The sequence below is a fragment of the Monomorium pharaonis genome, chromosome 5 (genome assembly GCF_013373865.1).
Source record: "Monomorium pharaonis isolate MP-MQ-018 chromosome 5, ASM1337386v2, whole genome shotgun sequence".
Classification (NCBI taxonomy): domain Eukaryota; kingdom Metazoa; phylum Arthropoda; class Insecta; order Hymenoptera; family Formicidae; genus Monomorium; species Monomorium pharaonis.
The window spans coordinates 28,748,796-28,766,573 of NC_050471.1; the positions used below are offsets into that span (position 1 = coordinate 28,748,796).

At 37.5% G+C, this 17,778-nt stretch overlaps 3 protein-coding genes across 4 annotated transcripts; 1 reads left to right on the forward strand and 2 right to left on the reverse strand.

The window, feature by feature from the left end:
- Positions 1-114: 114 nt before the first annotated feature.
- On the reverse strand, positions 115-9,347 carry LOC105837009 (histone deacetylase 6). 2 transcript variants are annotated; one of them, XM_012681453.3, is made up of 13 exons: positions 8,518-9,347; positions 6,709-6,876; positions 5,804-6,226; positions 5,531-5,628; positions 5,059-5,232; positions 4,784-4,976; positions 4,639-4,698; positions 4,070-4,159; positions 3,871-3,977; positions 2,106-3,772; positions 1,857-2,020; positions 1,417-1,704; positions 115-1,282 (listed from the first exon to the last, which is right to left on the reverse strand). In XM_012681453.3, the coding sequence occupies exons 1-13, from the start codon at positions 8,518-8,520 to the stop codon at positions 1,199-1,201; spliced, it is 3,519 nt and encodes a 1,172-aa protein (XP_012536907.1). In that variant the 5' UTR covers positions 8,521-9,347; the 3' UTR covers positions 115-1,198. The 2 variants fall into 2 exon arrangements, with proteins under 2 accessions (XP_012536907.1, XP_028048601.1); XM_028192800.2 differs by lacking the exon at positions 8,518-9,347 and adding an exon at positions 8,349-8,511.
- LOC105837007 (protein virilizer) lies at positions 9,308-14,979 on the forward strand. Its single transcript, XM_012681452.3, has 5 exons — positions 9,308-9,445; positions 10,028-10,140; positions 10,239-10,605; positions 10,755-14,400; positions 14,540-14,979. The coding sequence occupies exons 1-5, from the start codon at positions 9,392-9,394 to the stop codon at positions 14,827-14,829; spliced, it is 4,470 nt and encodes a 1,489-aa protein (XP_012536906.1). The 5' UTR covers positions 9,308-9,391; the 3' UTR covers positions 14,830-14,979.
- Positions 14,848-17,769, reverse strand: LOC105837010 (pentatricopeptide repeat-containing protein 1, mitochondrial). Its single transcript, XM_012681455.3, has 4 exons — positions 17,502-17,769; positions 16,002-17,239; positions 15,459-15,764; positions 14,848-15,059 (listed from the first exon to the last, which is right to left on the reverse strand). Exons 1-4 carry the CDS (start codon positions 17,587-17,589, stop codon positions 14,964-14,966), a joined length of 1,728 nt encoding a protein of 575 aa, XP_012536909.1. The 5' UTR covers positions 17,590-17,769; the 3' UTR covers positions 14,848-14,963.
- Between the last annotated feature and the right edge of the window lie 9 nt (positions 17,770-17,778).

Here is a 17,778-nt window from a genome sequence, read left to right on the forward strand (position 1 = left end):
CATTATATATATATATATATATATATATATATATATATATATTTAACAGAATATTAATTAGTAACACATTAAATAAAGATAAAATATTAAATAATATTTAATTAAAAAGGATTATTTTTTTTTTTCAATTCTAGAGTTTTTATAAAATATTTAATAAAATAGATATCTAAGCATCTCTGAATCTGTGATTCTCCTATAGAAAAACTAATTATTATCATTATGTGTGAAAAGATTAAAGGCGCATAAATAAAAAATGAAAAAGTAACAGAAGAAACTTTCTCCTACTGCCTTCCCCTCTCTTCCTCTGCAAATTAACATTTAAAATTGAAATAAACATTTTTGGGAGAAGTTGACATTGGAAAATTATACAAATTATATATTAATATAAATTTAATTTTTTTCTGATATAATTTATATGATCTTAGCTTTATTATTGTTATTCCACGTATTCTGTCAGGTGAATAAGTTTAGTAAATCTATTAGTAGCGATTATTCTCTCGTAGAGACAAAATATATCTGTATACTTATACATATATAGAAAAATATAACATACATAGTGTACCGAAAAATTTTCAGTAAAGAAATATAATCGTAAATCAATTATGAAAATAATAGATTCTTCGGAATTTTTGTTATTATCTTACTGAGCGTTGAACTTTTTTCGGAACACTATGTACAATTCTACAATCAAGTCAGTATGAGGTATTTGTAGTTCAATACAACTAACAATTTCTACTGAGATGTTAATAATAAATTATTTCAGTACATTATTAACATTGTCATAGTTTGATTATTCCCATTAGTTGTGGTATGTTTCCCTTCGTATTCTTTTTCCTTTCTTTGTAATAGGTTAATTTATAAGAAATTGTTATTTGTTTTCTTATAGTGTAATACACGTATTCTATTTCAGTAAATTGAGCATTGCAATTAATAAAATAATAAAATTAACTTTTATGTTCTTAAGTTTTTGATTTAATTGTTAAAATTATAGAAGCAAAAATAATTGATATTAACCATCTATATATAGACTTTAATTATATTGCAATATTGTTTTATGATATTTATTATTTTTAGACCAGCTTATTTATTAACCACTTTCTTTCTAATTTTTATCATCAAGTTTAAAAAAAAACCAATCCCAAAAGACATGTATTCTTTATTGATTTATTAAAATTTTTTTTTATTGTTTATGGTGTGCTTATACTCTACTCTCGTTATAAGTCCAGGGAAGCTCTTCATTGAACTTGCTTTGATGAGCTGCGTTCCTTGCCGCATATAATCGCTAAAAATGCAGTCATTAATGTGAAAATTGTTAAAAAAGATCAATTCTCCAATTAAAAAATACCGTATTACTATTGCAAACTTCAATTTTATTTGAAAATGGAACTTTTTAATCTTTTAAATAGAGATACTTACAGGATTATCAATATAAGCTTCGCAACCGTAACACCAGACGGAAATATCGCTGAAGCTGAGTGTGATGGGATGTTCGTACTCCTCTGCGTGCTGCATCGCGTGTTGATTAATACTGCGGGCGCAATGCACGGTGTAACACTGTAAGCAGATCCAATTCTCCGCGGTGCTGGCACATTCGACACACGGTGCAGTCACATCAATCCCACCAGCAGGAACCTCATTGACTGTAAACAAATGCGGACAGTCCTGCAAGGGCACAATTGCGAACATTTCTCCTGCTGTCAGAGCCTGTGCAACAAAAGTATATCATTATATTCATTTGTTTTTCATTTATGTTATCTGTACATATACAGTGTGTGAAAGAACTAATCCTATATAATGTGTTAAGGAAATTGAAGTTCAATACTTTTGGCAAAGTTACATGTAACAGAAAGTTTCACCTGAAGATTGTCAGAAAGATACTCCGAGAGTGTTGTGGTTTGCGTCTCACGTTGTGAAGACGCTGCACCCTCGTTATCGCGTTCCTCGTGTATGTTAGAATTTTCTTGCTGGCTGCCTGTTGGTTGGTTCGTCTCATTCACGCATTTTTGTATACTTTGCGAAACTATCAATGAAATATCGTTTAATTCGGAAATAAATCAGAATACATTATAATTATTTTTATTTATAAATTAAAGTTTGAAATGTACCATCCAGATTTTTCACTTCGCTCTGCTCCAGTTCGGAATTCCTTGCCTCGACCGCTTCACCTTTCGTCGCATGCAATTCAAAATTTTTTATCTTAATATTCTCTACTTCGCAGGTTAGCTTCGAGATTTCTTCGTCTGTCACTAGATTCAAGCGGTTTTTGTCGATCGCCAGGTTTAGCTCGAGTTTCTCGCTTTCGATTTCCTCCAAGGCTATCTTTGGTTCCATTTGTTTCGGTTTATCCACGTTTTTTCCTTGTTCCTCAAGTTTATTAGGAATCGTCTTGAGTTTGGGAAGTAGCCTCTCTTTTGGTAAGGACATTCCATATTGCAGATTGGACCAGAACTTCTTGTGAGTCTTTAGTACGTTATTGATAGAATTGATCGCGCTGGTGCAAGGAATAAGACCGGAATCAAGCATCGGCAGAGGGTCGCCCAACAGGGCCTTGGTGCACATCGTCATGGCATGGGAGATGGAATTGATATTGTAACCTCCTTCAAGACTCAGGATTATACGGCCATTGGCCAGGGACGAGAGCCAATGGGTCAAATGACCATAGAGTTCCGGACTTACGAGACAACCTCCGAGCGTGTCACCAATGCAGGCGTCGAATCCGGCCGAAACCAGAACTAATTCTGGATTAAATTGATAAGCGATGGGCATAACGACTTGTTGGAAGGCCGCTATGTATTCGGAATTTCCCATTCCCTTCTTGTTCCACGGTATGTTCACGTTAAATCCCTCGCCTGCGTTTAAGCCAACGTTCGTATAATTAGCGAGCTTGGAATTCGGAAAGAAGCTCCCGTTATCGTAGCGATGAACCGAAATGTAGAGAATCCTCGGATCTTCCTCGAAAATAGATTGGGTGCCGTTTCCATGGTGCACGTCCCAATCTACTATTAATACTCTTTTTACGTGATGAAACTGTACGGCGTACATCGCGGCCACAGCAATGTTATTAAATATACAAAAACCACACGCAATATCCTTTTCGGCGTGGTGCCCGGGCGGCCTCACGATCGCTACTCCGGATTGGCACTCGCCATTTAAAACTGCGTCCACCACTTGCAGCAGGGAACCAGCGGACACACAGGCACTCAACCACGTTTCAGTGTGAAGATAAACGGAATTGTAGTCCGACGCTTGCTTCTGCAATTCCTTGAGTTTCAAAGACGACGTGCTTTTGATGTCGTCAATGTAGTCCTTCGAATGGACCAAGGACAATTCTTCTATCGTCGCGCTCCTTCCTTGTAACAAGTGGCATCGTTGTAACACGCCGTGTTCTTCGTGGTTCTTGTAAATGTTGGAAATGCGACTTGGCTTCTCCGGATGAGTATTATCAAAAACGTTACAGTGCTTTTGCATTGTCTCATCGTAGACGATACACACTTTATGAGGTGCTTTACGTAAGCTCGTTAGTTGTATCAGTTGATTCAATTTCTTATCCACAGTCTCTAATGTTTCTTTGCTTTGTACGGGGTAACAATTTCGCGTGTCATACTTGTCCGGTTTAACTTCGCTACCTTTGTACATAACAGTGACTACATGTCGATTAGCAAGCTCCTCTTTATTGTGTGTTACACTATTGATGCTGTGCGTGTCTTGGTATTGATAACATTTCCAGTATGGTTTATGTGCGTAAATTACATTCAGAATAGTATCGCGTATACTGAAACAATAAAAAGCCTTATAAGATATAAGAAAAAGAAGTATTAATCTTAATTTCGAAACAATAAAATAATCAATTAAATACAACAAATTGTTTACCTTGACGATGGTAAATCAAGTGTTTGTAAAAGCGGACATGGATCACCTAATAAAGCTCTTAAAGTCAATGCTGCACCTTCTGCCAATGATTTCAGGCAATAACCACCCTGTATAAAAAAACGTTACGTTTAATATTCTAATCTAATAGTATCTGAGTGAAATTATAAATATATATATTTAAAAGTATATTTTTTCTTACTTCTAAAATAACGGCGACTTTCCCATTTGCCAGACTTAATAATGACGATAGTAAATGTGAGTAACATGCTGGTGTTATCAACATTTCACCCTGTATATCAATATAAAATTAATTACTAAGATGATACTATTAAATATTATTTAGAAAAAATTGTATAATTAACTAATATAAAAAATATACAAGTTACTAATTAATATTATATTGCATAATATTATTGCCTCATATTCTTCCTCTTTCTCTGCTTATTTTTATCCTTCTTTTTCCATTTTTATAAATTAGTTTATTTATTAAAAAATTGAGAAATAAAATATTATACTCTGTGAAAAAAGATATTATACTCTGTACAATTAATTTATATTAAATAAAAGTGTTATTAATGAAAAAACAAATGTAATTATACACGAATGCATAATGCACATTCAATATAACACAATATAATGATAAATAATATTATTATAACCTTTTCATCGCCCAATGCGGAATCAAAACCAGCAGAAACAAGGATGAGGTCTGGACAAAACTAGAGAAAAGAAATAAAAACGAATAGTAGTAAATATGTGCAAATTTACCTCTGGACAACCCAGAGCCGCGTCGTAACCCGCCGATACTATTATTAAATCCGGTTGAAACTACAATGTTAATACTTTCATTAAAAGATTAATTTAATCATTTATTTTATTCTAAACTAATAAAATAAAGGCTATAATTACGTACTTCGTAAGCCATTGGCAATAAAACTTGCTGGAAGATCGCAATATAGTCAGCATTAGTCATGCCGGTTTTATTTAAAGGTACGTTGAAGTTGTAACCCTCACCAAGGTCTTCCCCAACATAATGAAAGTTAGATTCCCTCAAATTAGGCCAGAATTCACCATGCTCATAACGATGTATTGAAAAGTAAACTACACTGTAAACAAAATTTAAAGACTTGTTAATTTCAATGGAACAAATATGATGTTACAAAAAATAAATTTAAAAGAGAAGCATACCGTGGGTCACTGTAAAACATTTGTTGTGTCGCTTGCCCGTGATGAACATCCCAATCTACAATTAAAATCTTATTCGCCAAACCAGAACTTAAAGCTTTCTCCGCTGCTAGAGCTACGTTATTGAAAAAGCAATAACCACAGTATTCTGATTTCATTGCATGATGACCAGGTGGTCTAAAAGAATGTCATTATTTATTAATTTATTATCAAACATTAATTATTGAATCTTATATTATTAATATAAATTAAACTAACCATAATATATTTTTAAATTAAAAAAAAGATAGATTGCTAAAGATAAAATTAAATAATTATAATTGTTTTATAAATTAATTTATATAGAAATTTAGATAAAATATATAAGTAAATGTAATACTCCACATCATTTTATTTATATTTCATATTAAATAAAAGTGTTTTTATGATATTTTGTAAAAATTCGTACTTTTATCTATATCTTTATATGTCTTACCTAATAATAGCCATGCCATTTTGTATTTCGCCTTTACAGACACTCTCTACCAAATTAATCGTTGAGCCCACAGCTAGTAAAGACAATCTATACGTAGACTGTAAAAATAAAACCAAATCTTAAATATTTTTTTAAATCTTAATCTAATATTTTTGTAAATATTAAAAAAAATAGTATTAATCAAAACATAATTGACTATGTTACTTATTTTCATCGCTATTCTTGTTATTTTCTCTACTTAAAAAAAAAAACAGGAATTATCTCTGTACCTACCGGATGGATGTAGACACAGTCGTACTTGGACGACACCAGCTCCAAGTTTTCAGTATCCGTACAGCTGTCTGTCGCCTTTAGGATATCAATCTGTTTCTGACTATGCTTACTCAAGAGCTCGCTCTCTGTGGCACGTCTCGGTTCGACGTACTTACATCGCTGCACCAGGCCCAGCTCCTCGCATCTCTGCAAAACTCGCGTGAATCTAGCTGGGCACTCAGGATAATTTGGATCCCAGAGACACTCGTGCTCGGCCATGCTTCGATCGAACACGAGACCAGTCTCCTTCCTCGTCATTTTATATGCGTCAATTACTCGTTGATATATGTCTGGTATGAAGCTGCTGTTGGACTTTTTGTCTGACAGTAGCTGTCGTTTTGCTGCCTCTTGCTTGGCAGCTAACAGCGCAGCCGATGGACGAGCCTGTCGCATCATCAAAACTATCATTAAAATCAGCACTTTCAATTGTAAAGATTTTAAAATATCTTGAAATAAAAAATAATTGTTTTTGTCATACTCTAAAGTAGCTAAGCTTTCCGACATATGTGAAAATAAGACTTACTTAATTTATTTTTAATTTTGAAAACATGTTTAATACAGTTTCCAAAAGAACATTTAAAAAATTCGATTTATAAGAATTGAATTTTAATTTATTTTAGTTAAAAAAATTCCGTATTTAATATATTATAGTTTTTAAAAATAAAATCTTAAAAATTCTTAAAAAATTATGTTCAATAGAATTTTAAAAAATAGAATTTTAAATATTTTATTTAACAGTTTGAAAAAAATAAAATAAATCAAATAAGCATTATTTAGCCAAGCTTACATTGAAATTGATATTTTTCAAATTTTTATAAGTATATAATTTTTAACAATACAATAAATTGAATAAATAATATAATTACATTTTTTGACTTTCCAGATTTTTTTGTTTTCTTTGTATTTGCAGTGAGCATGTTTGTAGCAGTTGTTTGACTCTTGCTGGAATTCTCAATCACTTTTATCAGCTCAATCTCACTGTCTGCTAGTTGTTTAGCAGCAGTAAACAAATCTAGATTTACTTTGGAGTCAGTCTGTAAAATGCTCTCCAGTTACAATACAAATCAGGTTTGGCAAAAAACATGTTTTTTATTTTAAACAAAAAACATTGTTTTTTGTTTAAAACATTGTTTTATGTTTTATTTGTGTTTTAAACTAAGGTTAAAAAAGCATGTTTAAAAAAAACATGTTTGAAACAAGCCAAAAAAGCACTTGATAGCTTTGATTTATGAAAAAATTTTAATATTTACACCAGGGTTGACATGTTTTAAGCAATTTGTTTAAAATTGTCTGATTAAAACTTGTTTAAAACAGTAGACACTACTGTTTAAAACTGTTTAAAACACTGCAATTAAAAACATGTGATTATTAAAAAAAAATTGCAAAAAAAAACAAAAAACTAATAAATGTGTATGTTGCAAAAATATTTTTGTTTCAGTTTTTTATTCATATTATTTATGATTCTATTCTATTCTATTCTATATTATTCATGTAGCATATAAGTATAAAGATATAAATACTAAAATAAAAATTAAAAATGATAAGATGGGTATTATTCTATTATTTTAACAGAATATTTATTTTTGGATATTAAATAACAGTCATCACAATAAAGACTACTTAGTAGTACTATAGTAATAGAATACCAATCTTATCATTTTTAATTTTTATTTTAATATTTATATCTTTAGTATTTATTATAGTATTATTATATATAGTATTTATATTCTTAGTACTACTAAGTAGTCTTTATTGTGATGACTGTTATTTAATATCCAAAAATAAATATTCTGCTAAAATAATTAGAGTAAAACCCATCTTATCATTTTAATTTTTATTTTAGTATTTATATCTTTATATTTATACGCTACATAAATAATACAGATAAAAAACTAAATGAAAAACTAAAACTAAAACATTTTTGCATTCGCATCTATTAGTTTTTGTTTTTTGCAATTTTTTCTAAATAATTACATGTTTTTAATTGGAGTGTTTTAAACAGTTCTAAATAGTAGTTTAAAACTGTTTTAAAAATATGTTTAAAACGGTGTCTACTGTTTTAAATGAGTTTTAATCAGACAGTTTTAAACAAATTGTTTAAAACATGCCAATCCTGATACAAGTATTACTTAATAAAAAGCATTATATTAAATTGGAAAGTTATAATTGTGTTAAAATTAGAACTCAAAACAATTATATAAAGTTCAAATAAATTTAATAATATATTTTATTCATAATTTAAATTTATATAAAGTAATTAAAGAATTATAAAACATATTTTTCCTTTTGCAGAAATAAATTTTTAACTTAGGAAAAAATTTAATAAGTCAAAATTTATGCGTTTTAAAAATAGCAAACTAAAGTTAAAAATTAAATCTAAAATTAACCAAGTTAAACATTTTCAACTTTTTCAATTTATTATCTAACTTTTCAATTTGTCACTATTCAATTCTGATACATATTATAAGACACTATAAGATATATGACAAACGTAAAGACTTATTACAAAAAGGGTCACTGGCGCAGGCTGGTGAACGGACGATCTGTCCTTCTATGGATGTACGATACGACGTGCACCTCTCCTTGACGTACGTTATCATTTTATTTTTGAGAAAGCCGACGATAAGATAACGATAAATTTCGACAGCGTAGAAATTGCCGACAATAACACTTACCATTTGCTCTAATTAGGAGGATCTAGTAGATGTTGAAACTAATATATATACATTTTAGGTAAACATTGACTCATCATAGAACATCAGGTCGCGCACATTCTCTCTCGAATTCTTCTCCCGCGAGTCAAAATGCTAAAAGGGCAGAGCGCTTCGAATCCATTCGGATCGTCTCTCCGTCTTTCTCCTATCTTTTTCGGATTTACTTTGGTCAACACGTCAATATTTATCTCCGACGACAGACAGCAGCGTGTGTGCGGCCAACGTTAAGATGATGGTTATGGACCAGTTATGACTCAAGTGTGCTAGTTATTACGCGTTATGCATTACTACGCACGAACTACTGAAATCCGCGATATATCCGTGTTTCTTTCGAACTTTTCGCTATTCTTCACACCGCTAATCTTTCCTCCTTTTCTATCCAACCCATGATGGTTATTGGCTTCTTTCTTTTCGCTGCATTTGTCATAACCCAACTTATTGCACCAGTATTGCAGTGGAACGAAAAAAAAGAACAGCTCTTGTACAAAAAGCACATAAAAAGAACAGACCTACTGTCAGTGCTGTCATCATCATAGTACATTGTGGAGCACCGATCCTTTTGTACATAAATATATTAATAAAGATATAACGAGACATTGTGTAATATTTATTGTAACACGTGTATCGAATATAGGATAAGTTGTAAATTGTACGAAAAAAAATGTTTGACGTACAGGATGTGCTAGTTTGACGCATGTATAACCAAACGGAAGGGGACACCGAATACGGCGAGATAAATTAACGAAATGAGAAATAGTGTAGATACGAAGTTCATAATAATTAAGAGATTAATTGTTAAGATGTTGCGCTAGTCGAAAATATTTACTCGTGAAACATGGATAACACTGAATTGTTGTTCTTCGACACATTTTCTCACGACATCTCGGAGGTTTGTTTACATTTGAATAATGCTTAATTAAACCCAAAGAAGAGCTACTGTTCTATTAAAATTTACGTGAATGATATTATCGAAGTGAGAACGAAATAAAGGAAAATGCTTTTTTTTCTAATACGCTTCATTTCACAGCTTAACTTAAACATTACGCTTTTGAGGTTATAATTGTTACCGGGGGGAGGGGGCGGGAAGTGATCGCTAATTTTATTGAAATAAAATAGTTTTGTGTAAAAGAGACTATGATAATTATTACTTGTGTTTAAAAATTGCTTTTTTTTTTAGATTAGAATTATTGTCAAAAGTATTTTTTTAAGATTAGAATTATTGTCAAAAAGTATTTTGCATATTATACACATTACATAAAAATGTTAATTAATTTTCTTCCTTTCAAAAGCATTTATATTAATTTGTAGAAGCATGAAGTCATTTACAACAAAATTTTATAAGAACAAATTATTCCAATTTTTGGAATAAACAATTAAAGTAAACAATTGGATTGAAACAATTTTCACAGCCTTTTAAAAAACAGTTTTTAATAAAAATGATGCAATGTTTGCATGAAAATAATTTTTTTAGGAATTGAATTTGGACCTGGTGCAATTTCCCAAGCCTGTTTATATCAGTGAAGTGAGAATAATTCCATTGGGTGCCAGAGTACAAGCAGACTTTCCAGGGGGAGTGCGACTTGGGTAATTACCGCTCTTGATATTTGAAAATTGTCTTTTTTTTTTTATTAGATAATGAATTTCTCACCTCTGAGAAATACTAAGAAGACTTTTCTTTGTAGAGCAACTAATCCCTCACAATTTGAGATCGAGTTTTTCGTAAATGATCTCAGCAAGCCCGGGGCCTCCACCTTCGAGTTTCTAGGTAGTTTGGAATACAAACAGAATATCCACATCCAGCTAGAATGCGAGCGAAAACAAATACCGACGGATGGACTGGTACTGAGAGGATGGTACACCACCATAACACTGGCGGTGTACGGAACCCTGACCAAATCGCTGAACAATCCCCAGGAGACCGTCAGTTCGGCCGCTGGTACCACCGCCTGCGTCAGCTCCGTAGAGGAAAATCCTGAAAATGCCGTGCAGATCTCGTCTGAACAGCAGTCCGAATGGTACTATGAGAATCAGCATCAAACGAATTTATCGGTAAGAAAATCTGATAATGGTCTATTACTCTATTTAAACAAGACTTTAAACAATAAAAATCCATTTCCGGAAAATATGTAAAAAAAACATTGCATATCCCGTTTAATAGTAATAATAATAATAATAATAATATACAACTGTATGAGCAGGAAACATGTGTGACGGCGACTCCGTCGCCGCAACCGATCCAGGTGGTGGAGCCGTCCAGGACGTCGTTCACGTCGGACGCGGGAAAAACGGAACAATCGCGACAATGGGAGGAAGAGGCGACCAACGCGGGCGAAAAATCGTCGTCGTCGAAACGACCTTTGTCTCCACCCAACGAGTCCCTGATCTCTCTGAGCCCCGAGTCTATCTCCGCCGAAGAAGAGGAAGCGGAGCTTCCACAGGAGGCTGGCGAACCGCTGGAAACTGGCGAGCCTTTCGAACCGATACTATCGGACGAGGATATAATGACCGACGACGTTCCGTCCGCGGCCGAATTCGAGTGCGAGGCGTCTAATCAAATTGACGAGATCTATGCTTTGGCGCCTCCCGATCTATTGAGTCTGGAGAAGCCGAGTAACTCGGAAGACACTTGCGTCAATCGCGAAACCCTGTTGAAGATCCGGGAAATTCTGCAATCCCTCGCCAAATCCGTTTCTCATTTCCACAACGCGTCCGGTCAGGAGAAAGAGACCTTCGTTCACAACTGCGAGACTTTGTGTGCCATACTCGGCCCTTTCGATTCTGATGTGAATGATATTAACGATTTGACCGATGTTGTTAACGCTGGCCTGGACATGGAGCTCGCGAGAGCCCAACCGCAACCGGCGTACAAGGTGCGTCACGTGAAGGTGGGGGTTCGCCTGGCGGAGGCTCTCTGTCGATTACCAAGCGGCCCAGAAATCCTGTTGAAGGTCGAGGCCCCATACAAGCTGTTGTCTCTCTGTATGCGCGAGAACGTGGCGTTACCGGTGAAGCTCTCCGCTCTACGAGCCCTCGATGCTGCATTGATAAGTCCAGTCATCGTGCAGGAATTTCTGCGGAACAATCTGTACAAGAACGCGCTGACGATGCTGGACACGGCGAAACTGGCCAGGCTCAAGTATGCCCTCAGTTCGCTCTTCCGCAAGGTTCACGTGTATGAGTATCTAGAGGAAATCAGGGACTTCGACAAGCTTGGTCTAGCAGAGTTGATGAATGTCTACGTCTGCGCGCCGACGTTGATGGCGCAGCCTAAGCGCCAATTGCCGGCCAGTGCTCAGATGGAATTCGAGCGTGAGCGCGCCCGCAACCCTCGCGCTCATTTGGTGGCTTACTTCGAACACCACAAACTGACCCATCATCTTCTACTTGCGTTGTCCTCTCCCGATTGCGACTTGCAGATGCTCAGGCTGATCCGCCGCTTTCTCCTGCATCTTTCGAACACCAAGGAGGGCCTGTTTTACCTGTTGAAAGACGTCGAGGTGATTCGATTGATATTGAAGGCTTTGAAGTATGAGCTGCCGGGCGCCGGGCGCATTCTCGCGTGGCGTCTCCAGGTCGCGCAGTGCCTCATTCGCTTGAAACAGACCGCGGACTGGACGATCCTGAAGAAGCTACACTCCTTTCTTATCTTCCCGGACGGTCTGCGCGCCATTCTCACCGTGGTGCCCCTAGGTGACTTCATAGACATTTTGATTCCTTTCCTGTCGGACTCGAATCTCTGCGAATTCGCCGCCGAGGTGATCTCCGCGGTTGTCCGTTACTCCGACAGAGTGGAGATCTTCCAGAGTCGCGCGGAACTGATATTAGACAAGACTCGTGAACACGCCATCCTTAGGGACGTGACATCATACCTGACAGTCGCGGCTCAGGCTTCTCATTGGGACTACTGTGACGTCTCCTCGTTGGTGACGATCATCAGGAAGAGCGCCGAGAAGGCCGCGTCACTTCCCGGTCAGCTGATCACCGCTTGTAGAATCCTGCATTATCTCATCTTCCCGTCGAACAACGACGTCGATCCATTGGAGCCGTACGTCGAGCTTAAGTACAGGAATGCCTTGACCCAACTGTTTGCCGCCGATGGCCTCACTGCTCTGATTGCCGTGATGGCGAATGTGTCCGACTTCTACGAGCAGCCATTCCTTCATCGCGCCGCTTTGACCGGTCGCAGAGGCATGGCGTTGATCGCCCTGTTGCTGCCTTGCGTGAAGCTGACGCGGGCGCTACTCGAGAGACTCGTCAAGTGCATGGCGACGGATTTTAAGGATCTCACGGCCGTCGTTCCGTTACTCGGAGTATATTCCCTGATCGAGGCCATCCCGTCCAATCTAATGGTGCAGACTTTGTCCGAGGAGATCGTGGGAACGCTCCTGGTGTTTACCCAGGCCGTTGATTCCGACGGTTCCGGCAACGTGGCCAAATCGCTGTGGACCCAAATGTTAGGTGAAGTTCTAAAAATGATCTCCCTCCGTCCTTGCAACTTCGTGCCAGGTCTAAAGCTGTTAACTCGACTACTGCCGTCCGTTTTAACGCCGAAAGAGACTACCACTGAAGATGCGACAAGGATTCTGGGCCTAAGAAAACTCTGGTCGGCGCATCTTCAAGCTCAGGCCGCGAATCTCACCGAGACTCTCCGGCTACTCTGCACTAGTTGGAACAGCGACGTTTTGCTTCTCTTGTCGACAGTTTGTAAGCAATTGAGCGACCTGGCGGCACCGACGGCTCTCTTGGTCGGCAGATGCCTTTTAGATGGTATTCTAGCGACGACTCCTTTGGAGAATAACGTTCCTATTCTCGCGCTGATCAGCGATCTGGCTAGGCATGCGCCTATGAAGGCTACCTTACTAACTTTGACCAATCCAGCGTCCAGAGCACAGGTGAAATCTGATCAAAAGTACCCACCGGTCATCGAGATGATGTGCTCCACTCTGAAGAGTATAAGCGATGTCAACGTGCAACATGAGATTCTCAGTATCTTCGAAACTCTGTGCGACTGCAGCCTCAGCCTGATGCAGGAGGATAACGAACCTCAGGAGAAGAGGTTGACGCACTCGGTGCCCAGCAAGGAGCCCCTATTATCCATCTTGGCGGCTTTAATCGACATCCTAGCAATCAGCACTAAGTTTCAGACGGACGTCATAGAAAGTACGCTACACATTCTTCTGTCCCTCAGTAGCCACAATTACGGTCTGTATCACGTGAAGAGCTGTCTGGAGAATAATCCCGGCGCCTTACGCGCGTTATTGGACCACGTGTCCAGCTGGGAGGATTCCGAGACAAACCCGCCCATCGTGGACCTGATCGTTACCTTCTTAGAGAACTTGATCGCTTCCGACTCGGAGGGGAGAACTTTGCATCTTCGCGCTTCGCAATTGGCGATCTTGATTTCTTGGGAGAAGAATGCTAATCATCCTTTAGAGAAGCTGAAACGCGCGGAGGAGCTAATGGAAATTTTGAAAGCCGCCGAGGAGAAAGAGGAGAAAGAACCTATTCCGGAGATGTTGGAACCTCTATTGCCTACGCCAGAGGCGTTATTGAATCAATTCGCACAGAGGTGTCTTTGTACGACCAGCAACAGCCCGGTCCGGCGCAAGAAGTTCTCGTTCGCGGCCAGTCAGACGCAAACCGAAGAGACGGTGGACCTACTTGCACTCGCAACCGAATTACTACCAGCTGATTTCAACCTTTTAGCGGAGGCACAAAACTTGTGTTCTAAAATACCACCCGATGACGTTATTCAACCTCTGCAATCAAAACCTCAGGATGAAGAGCAGGAAAGTAGGGTGGAAAAACAAATTTCTCCAATGGCCAAGTCGAAACAGCCTTTCGGTAAGATTATTCAAGATTTAAAGACGATCTTTGTTTATTTGTTTCTTCATACTGAAAGATATTAAGTGAACATTTTTTTTGTCTAATTTTTCTTATTCGGATATGTGAGCGAAGATTTGACGATTTTCTATTCTTATAGTGACACCAGTGAGAGGTCGGACACAGTTTGCCAATTCCCTACGAGGTGGTCCAGTGGGCGGTGGCGTGGGCAGAGGTTCCGATCCTTTTCGGTCAAGACCGCCCAATACCTCACGACCGCCATCCCTTCATGTGGACGAATTTGTGGCGTTGGAAACCTGCGGAGCACAGCCGACCGGCCCTACTGGATACAATAAACTTAATATCCGCGGAACGTGCCCGTCGCGCACTAGCAGCGGTACCAGGAGTCGACCTTGGACGCAAGAAATACGTCCCACGTATCTTCGCTAATCTATTTAATGTTTATTCTTTTTTGTTTTACATGTATGTGTATATTTACAAAACATATCAATTATACGAACAGTATATATATTTTTTTTTCAAGGGGTATATTTTGCAGAAATAATATTTTATCTTGTAATAAACTATTGTTTTATCGTCTTCTGCCATTTGGGATATTGTTGTTTGAATTTCTCAATGTTCTCCTCTAAACGTTTTAGTTTTTGGAATCTGTATTTTCCCTGGAAAAAATATTTTACATATATAAATTTGAATGTACTTTTTAAAATTTTAAGTGCATAAGAAAAGATAAAGAGATTAGATTATTCAAACAATGATAATATGTATCAAATAATTTAACTTATAAATTATAAATTAAGTTATATAAAATAGCAAAGAAATATTGTTTTTTTTATGTGGAAATGAATTTTTCTTATATAAATTTTTAGAAAAAAATAACTAAATAAAGCTTTTGTATTTTAAAAACAACTAATTGAAATTAAAAGTTAAATCTAATTGAAATTAAAAGTTAAATCTAAAATTAAAGTTATTAACGTTAAAAGTATTAACTCTTAGCTATAGTTATTACTATTCAACATGATTAATTCTAATAATAGTCATAACAAATTCAGTTTACGTACTGTTGGTTTCTCTATTTTTGATAATCCTTCCGAAAATTCTTTTAAAGTTTCGACAGTCTTCTCAGTGGGGCTTATTTTGTTTTCCACCATATAATTCATCACGAATAATAAATATTGAAAATCTCTTTTATAGCAAGCCGCGTCGATGAGAGTACCCACGATTATAGAATTCGGTTTGTAGCCAAAAGCTTCGATTCCTTCGAGGAATTCCCTGGCTTGACTGCGATCTTGGCAACCGAGGGCCAAAACCCCGAACGTTATTACATTTGGAGAGAGTCGTTTCTTCTCTGCTATGGCCAATACTTTCTAAATTAAAAAGTCACATCAAAATATAAATGACTTAATATTATTTATATCAGGAATTGGATTGCTGCACCAGTCAATAAACTTTAAAATCATTACACACTAATATATACATATATTTTTAAACATTTTTATAGAGTAAATTATATTATAGGATTGTTCAGCGACGATGTAGTGATGCTGTTACAATTATTAATCTTGGAAAGCATTCATATTACATCAGAGATCTCTAATATTTACCTTTGCAGCTTTGTAATCGTATCGTATGCTGCGCTTCTTAATGAGCATATTAAAAAAATCAATGTCCAGTTCGATATCTTTCTCATCTGCTATTTTGAGGAGCAGATCCTCAGCAGGTACCGTGCTTGGGATTAGATCCAGGAGCAGTGTGACGGTTTTCGTATCGGGTTTGACACCGTCATTGAACATCCGATTCAGAAATCCTTCTAGCCCGCCGAACAGAATCAGACGGTTGTTAGCCAGTATGTCGTTCAAGTTAACCGACGTTCCCTGCGTATTCGTAGCATCGCTGTTACGTTGCACAGCGTTTCGTTCATTCTCTGGTAATGGTAAAAGCGTGCTCAAAACGGGCGGAGAGGCCAACAGATCCGGCCTCTCACCTTCGACGACCGAAAGCCTGATTTCGTCCAATCCCGAGAGGAGGATGTCGTCGGGCTTCAAGTTTCCCAGATTGGTGTCCCTAATCGCTCGCAGAAGGAGATTATAGGTGGTCAGACTCGTCTTGATATTCTTCAGCCGCATCAAGTGCCAGATGATTAGCGCATGCCGCAGGCCAGCCTCCTTGTCCGAGATTGCCCCATGAAACAGAGAATTGTAGGTGACCTCGCCGATCGGGATGCGCCGATCCCGCATCTCATCCGCCAACTGAAACGCCTCGACGATCTGGCCGTGCCAGCTGTACGCCTTCACCATGACGTTGTAGTGCACCTCGTTCAGCGGGAACTGTGCCGAGTAGAGCGATCGGCGCAGCTGCTTCAGGTGATCCAGGGCGAGCGCGCTGTCGTCAGCCAGGGCGCACGCGTTAAACAAAGTGACGTAGGTCGCCGCGTTCGGCTTCAGCCCGCGCCTCTTCGCGTCGACGTACAGTTTGAAGCATCGTTTGATGTCACCCTGCTTGGCGAACAAATACAGCAGGAGGTTGTACAGGTACATCGTCGGCTTATCCCGATTCTGCTTCATCAGGTCAAGCACCTCCAAGGCGGACTTCGGATCGTTCTTGTTTACGTGCGACTTGATCATCTTGGCGTACTGGCCGGGGCTCGGCTTCAGCCGACGTGGAACCGACTTCTCGGTGTCTTGAAACCGTTCCTCCTCCTGTTCGGGCTCGTCCATCGGAAACCGGTCGAATTTCCTGCCCGAGATGTCGCCGAAGACATCGGCGTTCTTCGGGAGCTTCTCCGTACAAAAATTGCTGCAGATTGGGTGCTGCAAATTGTGCCGCATGTGCTCATTCCAGGCTGTACAATAAATACATTGTTAATGTTACCTTTGCATAACGATTGTCTGTTTATTAATTGTCATGTAACATAATTATTTCACTATGAAATTCTTCGCTTTAAATTACTTTAATATGTATTTCGCATGAAGATGCGGATAAAAATAGATAAGAAAAATTATGTGTATAAAAACTTCATTTTTTAAAAATATCCAGCAAAAAAAAGACTCAAACATACAATACAAAGTGTAGAATATTTATTTGTTATTCGTTATTTTACGTACGTTGTTTTGATGTGATGAAATAACTCTCGTTGACATAACCTATAACGTTTCGGAGTTTGATTGACGCGCGAATCTTCTGACAAAACATTTCGTAGATAAAAATATTTGCATTGAAGAAAAAGAACTTATCCTTATATTGTGTATCTTATGTTCATAACAACGGAACGGTTTATAATCAAACTTTAACGAGGTAAGTAAACACACGTGAAGTCCAATTCGATTAGCTGACACCGGCTCGACTCTCGACTCTCGATAGTCTCGACACCTCGATACTTTC